This window comes from Jaculus jaculus, chromosome 2, assembly GCF_020740685.1.
Source record: "Jaculus jaculus isolate mJacJac1 chromosome 2, mJacJac1.mat.Y.cur, whole genome shotgun sequence".
Lineage (NCBI taxonomy): Eukaryota > Metazoa > Chordata > Mammalia > Rodentia > Dipodidae > Jaculus > Jaculus jaculus.
Window position 1 is genome coordinate 214,268,825 of NC_059103.1, and position 19,353 is coordinate 214,288,177.

Below are 19,353 nucleotides of genomic sequence, written 5' to 3' on the forward strand. Positions count from 1 at the left end.
CAGCCTGAGCTGCAGAAAAAGCCAGGAGAGGGAATTCTCCACTCACACCGGCCACCTCTCAAGGATGCAGGCAGGTCGTGGGGCCTTGCTGAGCAGTCTAATCAAAATGGTAAGTAGGCTTCATCTTTACTAAGACCTTGTGTCAAAAATAATAATAATAATAAAAAAGTGGGCTGGGAAGATGGCTCAGGGGTTAAAGGTACTTTCTTTTTAAAAATATTTATTTGAGGGATATATTTTATAATCATGGAAAATATTAATAAAAAATTTTAATTTAAAAAAATATTTATTTGAAAGGAGGGAGGGAGGGAGGGAGGGAGGGAGGGAGACAGACAGAATAGGCATGCCAGGGCCTCCAGCCACTGCAAATAAACTCCAGATGCATGCACCACCTTGTGCATCTGGCTTACATGGGTCCTGGGGAATTGAACCTGGGTCCTTTGGCTTTGCAGACAAGCACCTTAACTGCTAAGTCATGTCTCCAGCCCTAAAGGCACATTCTTTTTTTTTAATTTATTTTTATTTATTTTTTAATTTTTTATTAACATTTTCCATGATTATAAAATATATCCCATGGTAATTCCTTCCTTCCCCACCCCCACACTTTCCCATTTGAAATTCCATTCTCCATCATATTACCTCCCCATTACAATCATTGTAATTACATATATATAATATCAACCTATTAAGTATCCTCCTCCCTTCCTTTCTCTATAAAGGCACATTCTTGAAAAGCTTGCCAGCCCGAATTCAGTTCCCCAACAAAGCCAGATACAAACTCATACATGGGTCTGGAGTTCGTTTGCAATGGCAAGAGACCCTGGCATGCCCATTCTCTATCCCCCTCTCAAAAAATAAAGAAAAACAAAAAAATAAGGTGTGGAGGGTAGAGTTAGGGTGACTGGACCATTGAAAGTGAAAAATACAGGCTGACTTATCTTTTGACTAGTTTCCTAGAGACAGTCAAGACCCCTCTTGGGAGAGGGAGGTCTTGCATAGGTTTTAAACTTTGTGGTTGGCCAAGTTCAGTCCCCAGAACTTGGTGCCAGAGCTAATCTCTTCCTGAGACAGGCCCTAGCCCTAACCAACCAGCTGGCCCTCTGGTTCACCTGGGCCAAAAGACAGCCCAACACCCTAAGGTCATAAATACCTTGGCAAGGGGAGGACAGTGGCTCTCTGATCACTTGGCAACTTCCAGTTGAAGGCGAGTTTTCCCTTTGACTGGGCCTGGGCTGGCTTGGCCTAAGCTCAGGCCCAGGCTGAGCTGGAGGGCCCCTTATCCCTTACTCTGTGCAGTTCCCCACATGACAGGAGCTACTTGAACTTTAATTTCTCTTTTCTTTCTGCACTTCCTCTTACCCATTCCTATCTGGTCACCTGGACTCCTGAGCTACATGTGGACCACATGGGTTTTTGGGTTCCACATGTGGTACACTTTTCTCCCCATTTTATCTCCCCTTACCTCCCTGCCTTCCCCTTTCTGCATTCCTTTGTAAAATCTGAATAAAATGCGTTATTTTAAAAATCATTCTTGGGCTGGAGAGATGGCTTAGCGGTTAAGCGCTTGCCTATGAAGCCTAAGGATCCCGGTTCAAGGCTCGGTTCCCCAGGTCCCACGTTAGCCAGATGCACAAGGGGGCGAACGCGTCTGGAGTTTGTTTGCAGAGGCTGGAAGCCCTGGCGCGCCCACTCTCTCTCTTCCTCTATCTGTCTTTCTCTCTGAGTCTGTTGCTCTCAAGTAAATAATATTTAAAAAAATCATTCTTTTGCCGGGCGTGGTGGCGCACACCTTTAATCCCAGTACTCGGGAGGCAGAGGTAGGAGGATCACCATGAGTTCAAGGCCACCCTGAGATTACATAGTGAATCCAGGTCAGCCTGGGCTAGAGTGAGGCACTACCTTGAAAAATAAATAAATAATAAAAAATAAATCATTCTCTTGAATCTGGAATTGCCCTTTCTTTGGTTAGTTTGCAGATATGAACTCAGGGTTTGAGGTTCCAAGAAGCACCCTAGAACCCCAACTTCCACATTACAAGGGGGTCAAAGATAGGAAGATGACCAAGAGCTCAAAACTAGCTTGGAGCAGAATGATATCCTGCTTGAAAAATAAGGTGGAGAATGATGGAGGAAGACACGTGATGTCAATCTCTGACCCACACACAGTAGATTCCTATGTCAGGAATCTTCAGCTAATAGTGGTAGTTTGAATGTGTCTCCATAGACTCTTTTATTCAGTTTGCAGCTTCAGCCCCCAGTAGAGTCCCTGCTTGCTGTGTTTTGTTGTCTGCTAGCTGCTGGTGGTCTCTCTCCTCTCTGCTTGGATTTATGAATGGGAGCCAGCTGCTTCTGCTATTGATGGACCTTCCGCTGGATCTGTAAACTTGACTAAGTCCCTTCTTCCCACCAAGCTAGATGGTTGTATGTTCATTCTGGGAATGTGGAACTATCTATGACAGAATTTAGTACCAGTAGAGTGGGGTTTTGCTGAGATGAAATGTAACCATGTGGATTTTGGTCTCTCGGAACTTGTATGCTGGAGGAATGGGGTTATCTGTAACTTCAGAAGCCTTACAGCATGGTAAGCCAAATTTTATGGGTTATTCTGGTAAAATGCTAAGTCCAGAGAGAATTGTGTTGGCTTTGGAACTTTCAAAGGGCAAGGAAAGACTGCAAAGAACTTTGTTGGAACTGGGCTTCTGAAATAAAGGCTGCCCATGCCCAGAATTTGGTCAAAATTGAATTTGAAATGGAATGGTGTGCTTGGTGGAAAATAGAAAACTAAGAGATGCAAGATACAGAATGGGAAAAACTCAAGTTTGAAATTACTGCCAGAATCAGGTTTTAGGTCACTGAAAATGCTATTGCCAAGCAGATTGCCACTATCAAGGATGGGCCAATTGCTTTTCATTCAAACAATGGGAAAGCTGCCTGAGATAAATTTTACCCAAGAAAGCTGAAGTAGTAGGAATACAAATTCTTGAAAGGAGAGGACTGAAGGGAAGAAACCTGCTCTTCAAGGTTAACAATTTATTTCCTCCCTGGATCAACAAAATGGCTGTCACTGCACAACCAATGATTGATTTTGAAATTAAGAAAAACAAATGGAAATTGGCCATGAAGTGCACAGTTCCAGGAGCTGCTGTTGAGATGCAGTGGCATATGAAGCAGGGAGATGTAAATGTATTGTAGACCAATGAAGCCATTGTAAGATGGACCATGGTTTACAACAGAGACTTGAAGATGTATTGGATATACCAGAGATGGGCAAAGGCTAAAAGTACTGTTGGCTCAGGATGGAAATTTTCCCTGACTACTCAGCCCAGGTGGGCTGGAGAGATGGCTTAGCGGTTAAGCACTTGCCTGTGAAGCCTAAGGACCCCGGTTCGAGGCTCGGTTCCCCAGGTCCCACGTTAGCCAGATGCACAAGGGGGCGCACGTGTCTGGAGTTCGTTAGCAGAGGCTAGAAGCCCTGGCGCGCCCATTCTCTCTCTCCCTCTATCTGTCTTTCTCTCTGTGTCTGTCGCTCTCAAACAAATAAATAAAATTAAATTAAATTAAAAAAAAAAAGAAAGAAATCCAGGGACTGTCGTCACTGGTTGTGGATGTTGGACTTGAACTGTAGATATTTGATGTTTACCCAATGGTTACTGACTCTGCATTGGTTGTCTCTCCTTGTTAGACCTTACAGCAATGACAATGCTTACTCAGTACCATTGTATGTGCAAGTATTGCACTTGATTTTATAGGATTCAGTTAAAGGACAGTCTTAAAGCTGGCAAAAAGACTATATGGGGTCCTTTGAAGTTAGACTGAATGCAATTTGCAATGAGATGGTTGAGTCTATGGAGGTCAAGGGTGGAATATGGTAGTCTGAATGTATGCCTCCATAGATTCAGGTGTTTTATTAAGATTGGAGGGCTGGAGAGATTGTTCAGCAGTTAAGGCATTTGCCTGCAAAGCCTAAGGACCCAGGTTTGATTCCCTGGCACCCACATAAGCCAGATGCACAAGGTGGCACATGCATCTGGAACTTGTTCGCAGTGAGTAGAGGCCCTGGCATGACCATTCTCTCACAAACATGTATTTTAAGTTTTGAGTTTGTAGCTTCAGCTCCCAGCAGGCAGATGCCTGATGCAGGGTGGATCTGAATTCCAGCCCAAAGGAGTGCAGAGAAGTTTGGGCTCTGACAGGGTCTCTACTTGCTGATTTTTGGTTTTGCTGGCTGGTGGTGGTGTCTCTGCTTGGATTTATGAATGGGAACCAGCTTTTTCCACCATTGAGGGAACTTCCCAGTACTTATGAAATAAATTCTTCCTTCCACTAAACTGTATGTGGTTGAATGTTCATCCCTGTAATGTGTAGCTGTCTACACCACTCACTGACATCATAAGTTCCTTCTGATTCCCTAATAACCAGGCCTGGGTCACACTTCTGAAGTTGTTTGAACAATGCTTTCTTGGGCTCAGGGAGTATGAGCAATTGCTGTGCAAGCATGAGGGCCTGATTCCTAGCACCCACATAAACAGCTGGGCATGGCCATGCATGCCAGTAACCCCACTCCCATGGGGAGCAGAGACCAGAAATGGTTGGGGCTCACTGTCAGCCATTGCAATCAAAAACAGCAGCTCCAGGGTCAATAAGACTCCATCTTAAGAAAACATGTGGATCAGTGAAAAGAGAAGTCAAAGCAATATTCTTCTCACACATAGGCATACATCACACATAAAATCACTTCTTACAGGGCTGGGAATGTACTTGGTACAACCTCTTTTATTTTATTTTATTTTGGAAAGAGAGAATTGACATACCAGACCCTCAGCCGCTGAAATCAAATGTCAGACACTTGTGCCACCTAGTGGGCACGTGTGGCCTTGTACTTGCCTCACCTTTGTGCATCTGGCTTATGTGGGATCTGAAGAGTCAAACATAGGTCCTTAGAGTTTGCAAACAAGCACCTTAACATCTAAGCCATCTCTCCAGCCCTTGGTACATCCTTAGGACCAGAGTTTGGAACCCCAGGACCCAAAGAAAAGCTGGGTGTAAGCCAGATGTGGTGGTGCACACCTTCAGTCTCAGCACTGGGAAGGCTGAAGTAGGAGGATCTCTGTATGAGGCCAACCTGGGCTAGAGAGAGACCCTGGCATGGTGGCATACGTTGGTGTTTGACTAGCACACATGACCTGAGGTTTCTGAACCTCAGCACTGTATAGAACCAGGTGTGATGGCACATGCCTGTAATCTGAGAACTAGGGAGATAGAGGTAGGACCAGAGGTCAATAGCACCCTTATCTATATAGTTTGAGTCTAGCTAAGACTAGGTGGGACTTTGTCACATAAACAAAAGACTTCTTTCAGCAGGTGAGCCCAGGTGAGGGTCATCCCCAACCCCAGCTCCAACTAATTTTCCAGGGAAAAGCATCTGCCTAGTTCTGTCTAACCTGGGGGCCCAGCACTTCCTCGTGGTGGGCAGAACCTGCTCTTCCTCATCTCATTTCCTGCAAACACTTCTAATTCCATATCCATTTGTTCACTCAAAATTATTGACCCTCCTGCTACTCTACCTCTTCAGCAATTTCCTACATGCACTCACCGCTGTTTTTTTTGTTTGTTTGTTTTGGATTTTTGAGGTAGGATCTCACTCTAGCCCAGGCTAACCTGGAATCCACTATATAGTCTCAGGCTGGCCTAGAACTAGCGGCCACACTCCTACCTCTGCCTCCCAAGTGCTGGGATGAAAGGTGTGTGCTACCACACCTGGTGTACCACTGGAATTCTTAAAAACCAAAAGCAGGGACTAAGGAGGTGGTTCAATGGTTAAAGGCACTTGCTTGCAAAGCCAGCTGATCCAAGTTCAATTCCCAACTACTCACATAACACCAGATGCACAAAACGGTGCATGCATCTAGAGTTTTTGGCGGCAAGAGGCCCTGGGATGCCCATACTCACCCTTAAATAAAAACTTTTTTAATTTTTTAATTTATTTTTATTTAAGACAGAGAGGGAGAAAGAGACAGAATGGGCACACCAGAGACTCTAGCTACTGCAAACAAACTCCAGGTGAATGCACCACCTTGTGCATATGGCTTATGTGGGACCTAGAGAATCGAACCTCAGTCCTTAGGCTTCACAGGCAGGCACCTTACCTCTAAGCCATGTCTCCAGCCCTCACTCCAAAATAAAAATATTAGCCAGGCGTGGTGGCACACGCCTTTAATCCCAGCACTCGGGAGGCAGAGGTAGGAAGATCACTGTGAGTTCAAGGCCACCCTGAGACTCCATAGTGAATTTTAGGTCAGCCTGGACTACAGTGAGCTCCTACCTCAAAAAACCAAAGACAAAGGGCAAGGCTATAGTCACAAACTCCCCTGACAGACTTGTGTGTGTGTTTAGAAAAGCACATGTGACTAGAAATATGGCTCAGCAGTTAAGGCGCATGCCTGCAAAGCCTAACAAACCTGGTTCAATACCCCAGTACCTACATAAAGCCAGAGGCACAGGATGGCACATGCATTTGGAATTTGATTACAGAGGCTGGAAGCCTTGGCACTCCCATTCTGTCTCTCTATGCTTGCAAATAAATAAGTAAAGCCAGGCATGGTGGCACATGCCTTTAATCCCAGCACTCCAAAGGCTGAGGTAGGAAGACTGCCATGAGTTTGAGGCCACCCTGAGACTACACAGTGAATTCCAGGTCAGCCTAGGCTACAGCAAGACCTTACCTCCAAAAGCCAAAATAAATAAGTAAATAAAATATTAAAAACAAAAAAAAGCATCCATGCAGTAATTCAGAATAGGTCATCCCTGTCCCAGAAGATGCCCTGTGGTGAATATGGAATGCCCTTCCCTGCTCTAAGACCCAGACTCATTAACTCCGGGAGTATACACAGCTTTCAAGGGGCCACTGACAGGCCACCCACTTTCCCATGCTGATCAGATGGATCTAACTCAGCCAGTTCCTTAGCACCACCCACTACCTAGCACTATGGCATTTACTGCTGCCAAGGCAATCAAGGGTTTGTGACCTAGGGCTGGAGAGAAGGCTTAGCCGTTAAGGCATTTGCCTGCAAAGCCAAAGGACCCAGGTTCAACTCCCCAAGACCCATGTAAGCCAGATGCACAAGGGGAAACATGCATCTGGAGTTTGTTTGCAGTGGCTGGAGGCCTGGAGTGCCATTGTCTATCTGCCTCTTTCTCTCAAATAAAGAGTATTTTTTTAAAAAGTCTGTGACCTATGTATGGCAGTGCTGTGGGGTCTTATTTACTGAAGGGTCTCAAAAGTAGGGGACCTCAGAGCTAAGCAGAATAGTCCCAGCTTGGCAGTTATCTCCATGACTTGTGGTACTGAGCATAGAAACAGGAATGGTGAGAAGTGCCATCAGTCACTCGGCTGTAGCCCAGCAGAGGTGCAAGCTGCCCCTTCCCCACCCAAGCATGAACAGCTCTGTGCAGATGTGGAGGGCAAAGGGTCACAACCGCAGCAAAAGGGTATCAAGTCTCAGGCAGTGCTCCCTTCCTTTCAACACGTTAATTCTCATACATACAAGACACAAATGCTATTTTACAAAGAGCCAGTATTTTTAGTTTAAGAAAATGCCAGAGGAACAGGGTCACGAGGGCCTGGTTCTAACAAACTCATTAACTATCCACTTAGACCTATGTGGTCATCAGAGAGGCTGCTCTCCCACATGCACCAGGTACTTGGCACCCCCAGTTGTGAATTCAGGTCTTTCTCTAGCCCTTTAATGGGCTAGTTATATCACAAACGTGCTCATTTCTGCATCCCACCTGTGCAAACCTCAATGCTACCACACACAGGACAGAAGACAGACAAAAAGCAGAGTCAAAAAAAAAAAAAAAAAAAGGCAGAATGACAGCCAGGAAGTTAAGTGAACAAGTGACCCTGCAGCCCGGCCAGAGTATGCTCCTGGCTTCACACACCCAGGGGCACAGGGCACCAGGGGAGCAGCAGCAGCTTGCTCTGTCAGTATACTCTGGCCCCTGCCTTTCCCCCAGGGGCAATTTCCCAGAACTTTCTGGTGGACTTAGGAGCTCCAGGCGGCCTTCAGGGACCAGGACTTCCCGGTCCAGGCATTTCTACACCTCCCCACGTCCATGCGTCCTCTGATGCCGCGTAAAGAAGCCCAGGTGGCGGAAGCCCTTTCCACAGAGCTCACACTCGTACAGCCTCCTTGTCAGGTGCAGTCTCTGATGGATGCTGAAGCCCTTGGGCCACCTAAAGGACTTCCCACACTCAGCACAGGTGTATGGCTTCTCTCCACTGTGAATGCGCTGGTGATGGCTCAGACTCTCCTTGGTCCGGAAAGCCTTCCCGCACTCAGCGCAGTAGAAAGGCCTCTCCCCAGTGTGCACTAGCTGGTGCCGTAGCAGGTTTGACTTCTGTTTGAAAGCCTTCCCGCAGTCACCACAGGCATAGGGCCGGTGCTCTGTGTGGATTTTGCGATGCTGCACCAGGCGATCCTTCAAGCTGAAGGCCTGTCCACACAGCTCACAGCAGAAGGGCTTCTCACTGGTGTGATTTCTCTGGTGACGCAGGAGGTTTGAAACCCAGCGGAAGGTTTGGCCACATTCAAAGCACTCGAAGGACCTGGTCCCCGTGTGTACCGTCTGGTGAGCAGCCAGTCGGCTGTGACAGCTCAGTGCCTTCCCACATATGCCACAGATAAATGGATGCCCCTCGGTGTGGCTCTTGCACTGTTCCCTGGGGCCTGGCTGCTTCTTGTGGGACTTTCCACACACTTGGTCCTGGAAAGTTGCAAGCGTATTTGCTTTCCTCCCAGCAGCTGCTCTAGGAAGGTGCACACTACTGGAGGTCAGTAGCAAGCTCTTCCTGAAGGCAGCCCCTCTCTTAGCTCCTGTGTGTGGATGGACTCTCCGCCGATCACAGTGTCTCTTACGGTCACTGGGCTTCCTGGCTCCTACGGAGGAACAAAAACTCTTACACAGGTCTGGCCCAGTCCTAAAACAACCATCCAGCAAAGCATGAAAAAAAGCTACCCGATGTGTAGTGTCACATCAACTCCTTTCCATCTACTTAGGGAGCCGCAGAAAAGAGGCATGACTTATAAAGCTTTCCTCAGATCAGAGCCCTGACAACCCCAGCCTGGGCACCACACGGTCCTCCCAGGCTCACAGCTCCTTGATCTCACTTCAGAAAGATCTGAAATGAAAAACAAAGCCCTGAGCTGGCTGTGTAGCTCCACCGCAGAGCACTTGGTCAAGGCTACGGGTTCCACCCTGAACACCACAAAAAGAAAACAAAAGCCCTGCTGAGAACACCTAACTTTTAAAGCAGGGCTCTAGTCACAATTTTACAAATGGACAGACAGACACACCTGAAGCAAGACCCACAACTCCCAAGGGGCTGTCACAGACAAAGCTCATGCCCAGAGGAATTACGGACAGTGTGAGGACTGAGCACGCCTTTCCTTTATCACCCCTCCTCACCACCAGGCCCATGGCACATGTACATGCCCCTGCCAGCAGGCCTCAGTGGCAGGAGTGTGGCTGTCATTCAGGCACCACTATGTCCCTAATTTAGAAGCAGTTTTGTTTCCATTTTTCCCCTATGGATATGGTGGTGGAGGGAGGGGCCACTAGTCAGTGCCCTGTGTTAGGCATTCCCAAGAAATATGGCATCAAGGGATGGGGCCAACCACACCCAGTCCAGCCTGCATCTCACTTACCTGGGCAGGCGTTTTCCTGTGCTCCCAGAAACTCGGGTCTGTCCCAGTCTTCAACCCATGGCTCATGCCACTGTTCCAGGTGAGAAACAAGGTCCGGCCTGGGGCTGTAATATCCTTTTCAAAGCAAGAAATGGTGTTTCAGTTGTGTAATGGACAATATAAAGGTTAGAGCTCAGACCAGCTCTGGTCAGCATAAGATCAACCCAGCAGTCAGGCCAGCCCTGTGGGTCCCCTGGAGAGTTACAAGAGAAAGACAGGACTCTGCAATAGCACGCACATGCTGGCTCTAAGACCCAAGGAAAGAAAGTGGGCTGCCTCCAGGGGAGCCAAGAAAGACACCCTTGACCACACATGGCACAGATTTTCTTAGTGCCAGATCCCACCACACTCCAAAGGTTGCCACGCAGGCCTTACCCAGTGTGACCAAGCTCTTGAAGTTGTCTAGCATCACATCACGGTACAGGGCCCGCTGGCCAGGGCTGAGACACTCCCATTCTTCTCTGGAAAAGTACACGGCCACATCTGCGAAGGTCACTGGCACCTGACACACAGATGGCTCCAGGGTTGCCTGTTCCCGAATGACAGTGAGACAGCTAAAACCCACTCACTGCCCCGAAAGGGGTGAGGGTCGGCAATGGTCCTTCCAAGGAGGTCGAGGGAATACTCAGCCTGAATGTGGGTTCCACCACCCCACAGGCTAAGGTCTCAGAATAAAAAGGGAGAAGGGAGACAGCCTGCCTCCTACCGGTAAGCTAAGGGAAGACACTTGCTATGGACAGGATTTCTGTCTCCCTCAAATAACCTAGCTGGAGTCCTAACCAGTGTGGCCACACTGGATACTAAGGAAGCAATTAAGCAAATGAGCTCACAGGGTGGGGCCACAAACTCATAAAATGGAAGTCTCTATAAGAAAAGCTGGGTGTGGTGGCTCACACCTATAGTTCCAGCACTCAGGAGGCAGAGATAGGAGGATGGCTCAGTTTGAGGCCACCTTGAGACTACATAGTGAATTCCGGTCGGCCTGGGCCAGAGTGAAACCCTACCTTGGAAAAACCAAAAAAAAAAGAAAGAAAGAAAGAAAAGAAAAGAAAAACTGGAGAGCTCCTTGGCCCTCTTCCCACATCAGAGCACATGGTACAAAGGTAGCCACTGCAAGCCAAGAAGCAGCCCTCACTTGAAGCTGCATATGCCGTTCTTGATGTGACCTAGAACATTCAGGTTCAAAAATAAAAAAAGTAAGTAACTAAATAAATAAACAAGCCCATTTGCACTTACAATCTGGTTCAAGATCTTTCTAAAAAAAATTATATTTTTTGGTTTTTTGAGGTAGGGTTTCACTCTAGTCCAGGCTGACCTGGAATTCACTCTGTAGTCACAGGGTGGCCTCAAACTGTTGGTGATCTACCTCTGCCTCCCAAGTGCTGGGATTAAAGGTGTGTACCGGGGAAGGTTCGGGAAGGAGGGGTTAAAAATAAATAAATAAAATAAATAAAATAAAATAAAATAAAGGTGTGTACCACCACAGCTGGCTCTAAATTATTTATTTTTACTTATTTTTAAGAGAGAGTTGGCGCACCAGGGCCTCAGCCACTGGAATTGAACTCCAGGTGCTTGTTCCACCTAGTACATGTGTGACCTTGTGCTTGCATCACCTTTGTGTGTCTGGCTTACACTGGATCTGGACAGAGATTTTTTTAATATATTTATTTTTATTTTTTTATTTGAGAGAGAGAGAGAGAGAGAGAGAATGAGTGCACCAGGGCCTCCAGCCACTGCAAATGGACTCTAGACACGTGCGCCCCCTTGTGCATATGGCTAACATGGGACCTGGAGAATTGAACCTGGGTCCTTAGGCTTTGCAGGCATGTGCCTTAACCACTAAGCCATCTCTCCAGCCCCCGGACAGAGATTGAACATGGATCCTTAGGTTTTGCAAGCAAGCACCTTAACTGCTAAGCCATCTCTCCAACCCCTGGTTAAAGATCTTAAGAGTCATCAAGGGCTAGGGAAATGGTTTAGTAGTTAAGACACTTGCCAACAAAGACAAAAGACCCGAGTTTGATTCCCCAAGACCCACATAAGCCAGATGCACTAGGTGGCACATGTGTATGGAGTTTGTTCACAGTGGCTGGAGGCCCTGGCATGCCCATTCTCTATCTGCCTCTTTCCTTCTGTCTCTCTCAAATAAATGAATATATATATATATATATATATATATATATATATATATATGTATATATATATATATATATATGTATACACATATATATATATATATATTTTTTTTTTTTTTTAAAGAGTCCTTAATAAAGCTTTGGTTCCCATACTCCTTGTACAAAACTTTTATACCCTCTCAGGACAAATCCCTATAAAGACTTCTTCGTTTACAGTCCCAGACAAAGAATGCTTGCTTCTGTAATGGTACATTGTAACACTCAGTTCCTGTGCCTTAGAGTAACTACACCCTGCCTCCCAGGTCAGACAATAATTATCTTAGATGGGCCTACCCCATATGAGTTTCTAAGATAGCCACCTGTCTGACCTGGCCTTAGCTAAGGACCTTTCACCTTTACAGCTGTATCTTCCTTCAGTGCGTAGATGACATGCTTATCTGCAGCCCAGCTAAAGAAACTTCTAACCTAATCATCAGGTATTCAGAAACTGGCCTCCAGTGGACACAGAGCTGCTCACCCAAAACCAAGGCATAAATCCCTCTTCCTCACTAGGTACAACTTTTAGGAGAGGTGCTAACTCCAGGGACATAACATTAATTTTAGACATGGGCATCCCTACCAATAAAGAACTACGTTTGTTTTGGTGGGGTACTACGGTGTCTAGAGACTCCAGTTTGGACTCAGAGCTAAACCTCTTTAGAGACCTTATGGAATATGGAGGAGTATTTAAGTTGGACTTGTCACTGCAGTGACAAAAGACCTTAACAAAAGCACCTTCAGGGTTTGTTTTGGCTCACAGTTTGGAAGTGCAGGCTACCACGGAAGGAAGGAAAAGCACGACAGCAAGAGTGTGAGGCACCTGTCACATCCAGCCAGGAAGCAGAGAGGAGTGCTGGTGTTGAGCTTACTTTCTCCTGATTATTCAATCTGGTATTCCTGCCGAAAGAATGGTGCTGCCCACAGTTAGGAGTGGATCTTGCCAGGCGTGGTGGCACATGCCTGTGAGACCCTACCTCAAAAAACAAAAACAAAAACAAAAACAAAAAAAAGTGGATCTTCCAACCACAATCCAAATCTAGAACCTCCCTCTCAGATATGCCCAGAGGTTTGTCTTTTTTAAAAAAAAAAATAATAATTTTTAGCCGGGCGTGGTGGCGCACGCCTTTAATCCCAGCACTCGGGAGGCAGAGGTAGGAGGATCACCGTGAGTTCAAGGCCACCCTGAGACTCCATAGTGAATTCCAGGAAAGCCTGAGCTAGAGTGAAACCCTACCTCAAAAAACCAAATAATAATAACAATAATAATAATTTTTAATTTTATTAATTTTCAAGCAGAGACACAGAGGGAATGGGGTGGAGAAGGGGGAGGTTGTGTCAGGGCCTCTAGCCTCTGCAAATGAACTCCAGGTACATGTGCCACTTTGTGCATCTGGCTTTACATGGGTACTGGGGAATTGAACCTGGGTTGTTAGGCTTTGTAGGCAAGCACCTTAACCTCTGAGGCATCTCTTTAGCCCCAGAGGTTTGTCTCTTAAGAGATCCTAGATCCTGTCAGATTTGACATTAACCATCACAACTTCTGATATGGAAAAGACCCCATAAACCCTCACATAGGCCTAACTACTGCCCTTCCCTTAGTCCAACCAGACCTAAGAAAACCGTTCTGCTTATATGCTCACGAAAGGGGAAATGCTTGAGTCCTCACCCAAATACTGGGATTAGCCACTCATGCACTAGTCTACCTGCCAAAAACCTCACACCAGGTAGCTCAGGGACGGTCTCAGTGTGTCCAAGCTTTAGCTTCTGTCACCCTCTTTGTTGAGGAGCTTCAAGTCAAAATCACTTTATGTACTACCAGATGTTAAGATATGTTAAACTATAAGGTTTTTCACTGGACTTCTGACAGTCACATTCAGAAATACCAGATCTTCATGTTGGAAACCTTAGAACCCAACTTCAGGCCTAGAGAAACCTGCTACCCTGTCCTTCCACGAGGTGATGTCCAGCCTCTGCTCAAGCCACTCTTTCCCCATCATCATGGAGCTTACCCCACAAGACTGTAAGACCCTTCCTTCCATGAGGTGATGTCCAGCCTCTCCTCAGGCCACTCTTTCTCCATCATCATGGAGCTTCCCCACTAGACTGTAAGACAAAAACCCTGTCCTTCCATGAGGTGATGTCCAGCCTCTGCTCATGCCACCCTTTCCCCGTCATCATGGAGCTTCCCCGCGATGCTGTAAGCCAAAACCCTGTTCTTCCATGAGGTGATGTCCAGCCTCTACTCATGCCACACTTTCCCTGTCATCATGGAGCTTCCCCACGAGACGGTAATCCAAAACCCTGTCCTTCCATGAGGTGATGTCCAGCCTCTACTCATGCTACCATTTCCCCGTCATCGTGGGGCTTCCCCGCCAGACTGTAAGCTAAAAACTGTGTCCTTCCACAAGGTGCTTTCAGTTTTGGTGTTTCATCCCAGCAACTGAAGCCAACTGTAACAGATACATACAGCTCTAAGCCAGATCCCTACTCACCACAGCAGGACCCCTCTAACCCTGAGACAGGGGCCTGTCTCCAAGTTCTCTCACCCAGATGCATACAGACCAACCCCCACCAAACTGAGCATCGTTGACTTTCTCCCTGGACCCACCTCTCCTGCTTTCAACTCCTCTACCAATAACACTCGGCAGCCCACTGAGGTTGCAACCATGACAGAGACCGGTACTTGTTATCTGAGAAGATGGCGGGTGGCAGCTGGGGGTGGTGGCACACACCTCTAAGCCCAGCATTGTTAGCAGCACTCTTCTCACATCAGAGCAAAATACAGCAAATAGTGTGCAGGTGCTGACCCTACCCAATTATCAGAGCGACCTCGACTCAACTGCCCCAAGACTGGGCTTACTGCTCAGTCAGAGGAGAATGTGGAGAGAAGGCCACGTATGACCAAAAAACACAAGTGCCCCTAATCACACCATAAAAGAAAACTGGTTTCTCCTGCCAAACTGATACTTCTGAGCACACTCAATCAAGTTAACCATGACCATGTACTACAGGGCTGCAGTCCTGTAAACCTTGCCTGGGCCCAGAGTCAGACATTGGCCAATCAGGAGTGGGTTTATCTGCATGATGGGAACACAAACCCAAAAGAGGATTACTTCCTAATAAAAACTGCTACAGACTACATTTAGTGCACAAAGTTTTATTATAGTCAATGTGTTCTTGAGGATAAAGTTGTCTTTTTCTACTTTGACTGAATTCTCTCTTGCTCAATTTCCTACTACATCTACCTTTTCTCTAATCCTATCTTGGCCCCTCCTCTAACCTTCAAAGCCACCAAGGGACACCAAACTACCAGTAATTTGTCAGCATACCAAAAGACAAGGCACTTCAGAGATTTCAAGGATTTCTAGAGTTGTGTTCCACAAAATGAGGGTTGAAGACCAAGTGTGGTGGTTTGATTCAGGAGTCCCTCCATAAACTTAGGTATTTTGAATGCTAGTTCCCAGCTGATGGATATTTAGGAATTTATGCTGGAGGCAGCATATTGCTGGGGGGTGGGCTTATGGGTGTTATAGCAAGCTACAGTTTGGCACACTCTCCTGTTGTTGTTGTCCACCTGGTGTTGGTCAGGAGGTGATATCCACCCTCTGTTCATGCCATTGTTTTCCCCTGCGATCATGGAGCTTCCGCTCTAGGCTGTAAGCCTTATAAACCTTTTTTCCCCCACAAGCTGCTCTTGGTCAGGTGATTTCTGCCAGCAATGCAAACCTGACTGCAACACCAAGTAATTACCTCACCTATGTTTATGAATGTTGTCCCAGTGATCTGTACATTCAGCGTGAGAAACCCCAGAGAACAGGCTAATGATAAAATGCATACAGAGTGTAGTCTAACAGCTCAGCATGATGAACAAGCTGAATAAGATGAATACAGCTGCTGTGAAATGCCACAACTACCTGTGACAGCACAGTCACTGCGCCCTGTGCCCTTTGGCAAGGGTGCTTGCCTACTCCAGTCAGCTTTGTGTTGCTGGCACAAACAAAAGCAGCTGTGGGAGGAAAGGCTTTATTTTGGCTTAAAGACTTGAGGGGAAGCTCCACGATGGCAAGGGAAAACATACCATGAGCAGAGACTGGCAAACAGCAGGACAGTGTGCCAAACATTGCAAGGGGAAGCTGGCTGTAACAACCATAAACCTGTCCCAACAACACACCTCCCCCAGGAGGCTCAACTCCCAAATTGCCATCAGCTGGGAATCAACCATTCAGAAGGCATGACTTTATGAACGACTTGCGATTCGAGAGACCACATTGACCTCCCTGACATTACATCAGCATCCTACACTCTAAAGTGAAGCCAATGGTACAATACCACCCGCTACACCTGCTTTTTTGGTTTTGTGAGAGAGGGTCTCTAGCCCAGATCTGGCTCTTCCTTAGTTAATACAAAGCCTGTAAAGGTTGACAATATGCAGATGAGAAATGTCAAAAAAGGAGCTGGGCATGGTGGCACAAGCCTTAAGGTCCTAGCCCCTGGGAGGCTGAGACAGGATAATCATCATGAGTTCAAGGGCTACAGAGTGAGCTCCAAATCAGCCTGGGGAGAGACCCTGCCTCAAAGTATTAAAAAAAAAAAAAAAAAGGTAGCACAGGAGATAAAGGTCCACTGAATTAATAAAAATAAAACAAAAAAAGCACGTATCCTGGGGCTGGAGAGATAGCTTAGCAGTTAAGGCGTTTGCCTGCGCCAAAGGACCTCGGTTTGATTTTCCAGGACCCACGTAAGCCAGATGCACAAGGTGACGCATGCACATGAAGTTCGTTTGCGGTGGCTGGAGGCCCTGGTGCTCGCTCGCTCTCCCCTCCTCTCTCTCTCTGCCTCTTTCCTTCTCTCGCTCTCTCAAATAAATAAATAAAAATTCTAAAAAAACCACGTATGCTGGATGACCATTCAGGGATCAAGACTCCAACTCCCCAGGTACAGCCGTAAAGTTGCGGCCCTGTCCCTCTCTTTTCCCAGCCCATGAAACGTCCTTTGTCGTCAGTTAAAGGAACTTGCTAACCAAGCATGAGGGCCCAGGTTTGATGCCACAGTACCCACATAAAACCATATGTAAATTGGCGCCTGCATGCACCTGGAATTCACTCGCAGTGGCAAGAGGCCCTGGAGCGCCCACTCCCCCATTTTCAACTTCCTCTCTCCTCGCAAACAATCCTAGCGTGCTGGAGGATCCTACTGAGTTCTAGGTCGGCCAGGGCGACAATGGCAAACCCCGTCTTAAGCAAAACGGGCAGAACACTCGGGCAGGCATCACAATCGCCTAAAAAGGTGCCACGAGCCGCGCGGGTGCAGATGCCCTCATCTGATCATCACAGCGGTAGCCACGAACCTCCGGGCCGAGAGCGGAGCGGGAAAGTTCGCGGAGGACTGGGGGCTGCGGCCTGGGCGGGCCCGACGAGGCCTTCGCGGGCTCACCTGAGCAATGTGGCGGCGCCGGGCGCCGTCCTCGGCGGGACTCGGGGGTCGAGCCTCCCGAGGGGCGGCCGGGGCCGGCCTGCGCGCGTCCCGAGGCCGCGGGGGCGTCCGGAGTCCCGCCAGCTCGAGCGTGGGCGCGGCCGAGACGGGAGCCACGCTGGCGGGCGGGCGGGCGGGCACCAGCCGCTGGGGGCCGGGCACGGGCGTCCCGGTGATCCGATCCGCAACGATCTCTTGGTTCCGCGGCCAGGCGATTTCAACGCCCCACCGGAACTGCGCTGCCAAAAGCCACTTCCTGCCACTCTAGGAGTCTCCCCCCCACAGCACGCTCCGGAAACCCAAGGGACGCCGGAAGTGTGCGCAGCCGCCCCGGTGGAGGCCACGCCCACCGGGGGGCCTGTCTCGCCAGGCTCTGCCCTGGTTTTGCTCAGAGTTGTAACCCTGGCAGCCCTAACGAACAAAGGAGTGGCCGGTGGTCCTCAGTAGTCCACTTAAAGACACAATTAACGGTGCAGGACTGGAGGGATGGCTTAGTGGTTAAGGTGCTTCCCTGCAAAGCTAAAAGACCCAGGTTCGATTCCCCAGGGCCTACTTAAGCTATATGGACAAGGTGGCACATGCATCTGGAGTTCATTTACACTGTCAGCCATTCTCTCTATATATCTGCATCTCGCGCTCTCTCTCTCTCTTAAATAAATAAAGAAATAAACAACAGTGGAAAGCAGAGGTTTACATCTCTAAACATTGTAGGTCAAGATGTGGACCCGAGATCACAACATAAAAGCTTTTTTAAAAATTTTGGGCTGAGCTGGGCGTGGTGGCGCACGCCTTTAATCCCAGCACTCGAGAGGCAGAGGTAGGAGGATCGCTGTGAGTTCAAGGCCACCCTGAGACTACAGAGTTAATTCCAGGTCAGCCTGGACCAGAGACCCTACCTCGGGGAAAAAAAAAAAAAAAAAAATTGGGGCTGGAAGGATGGCTTAGAGGTTAAGACGCTTACCTGCATAGCCTGAACATCCAGGTTCGATTCTCTAGATCCCACGTAAGCCAGATGCACATGATGGTGCATGCATCTGGTGTTCATTTGCAGTGACCAGAGGCCCTGGTGTGGCCCCTCCCCTCTCTCTATCTTTCTCTCCCCTTGGCTCTCTCTCTAATAAAAATAAGATTAAAAAAAATAATAATCTGGGTGTGGTGGAGCACACCTTTAAAATATTTATTTATTTATTTTGGCAGGGCATGGTGGCGCACACCTTTAATCCCAGCACTCAGGAGGAAGAGGTAGGAGGATTGCTGTAAATTCAAGGCCACCTTGAAACTACATAGTGAATTCCAGGTCAGCCTGGGCTTGGAGGAGACCCCACCTTGAAATATTGAAAAAAATATATTTTATTTATTTGAGAAAGAGGCACAGAAAGACAGAATGGGCACGCCAGGAGCTTTGGCCACTGCAAGCAAATTCCAGACATATGTGCTACCTTATGCATCTGGCTTATGTGGGTTGGGGGGAACTGAAGCTCCTTAACTGCTAAGTCATCCCTCTAGCTCAAGAAAACAGCTCTATTAGCCACCTAAGAGACAGATGCAGTCACCTTCAAAGAACCTGAACCTCGAGTCAAAGTTGTTCACACCTTGTATACTAAAGAACAATATACAGAGCCTGGCGTAGTGGTGCACACCTTTAATCCCAGCACTCAGGAGGTAGAGGTAGGAGGATAGCTGTGAGTTTGAGGCCAGCCTGAAAGACTGCATAGTAAATTCCAGGTCAGCCTGGGCTAGAGTGAGACACTATCTCAAAACAAAACAAAAATAAATAAATAAAAACAATACACAGTAATGCTGAACACATATTTGACAATGATTGATTACTTCTGTCTGAGGGGAAACAGGGTTGTGTGGGGTGAGGTCGACTCAAGGAAGCTCACACTGTGCTGAAGATGTTTCTTGTTTTTATTTCCTTCAGTTAACCCCTCTGCCCCCATAGCATCATGGCACTTTCTA

The 19,353-nt window shown here is 47.5% G+C and overlaps 1 protein-coding gene across 1 annotated transcript; it reads right to left on the reverse strand.

The window, feature by feature from the left end:
* Positions 1-7,556: 7,556 nt before the first annotated feature.
* On the reverse strand, positions 7,557-18,358 carry Znf707 (zinc finger protein 707). The gene is made up of 5 exons (XM_045143567.1): positions 18,353-18,358; positions 17,353-17,655; positions 10,121-10,274; positions 9,707-9,820; positions 7,557-8,938 (listed from the first exon to the last, which is right to left on the reverse strand). Exons 1-5 carry the CDS (start codon positions 18,356-18,358, stop codon positions 8,097-8,099), a joined length of 1,419 nt encoding a protein of 472 aa, XP_044999502.1. The 3' UTR covers positions 7,557-8,096.
* Positions 18,359-19,353: the final 995 nt, after the last annotated feature.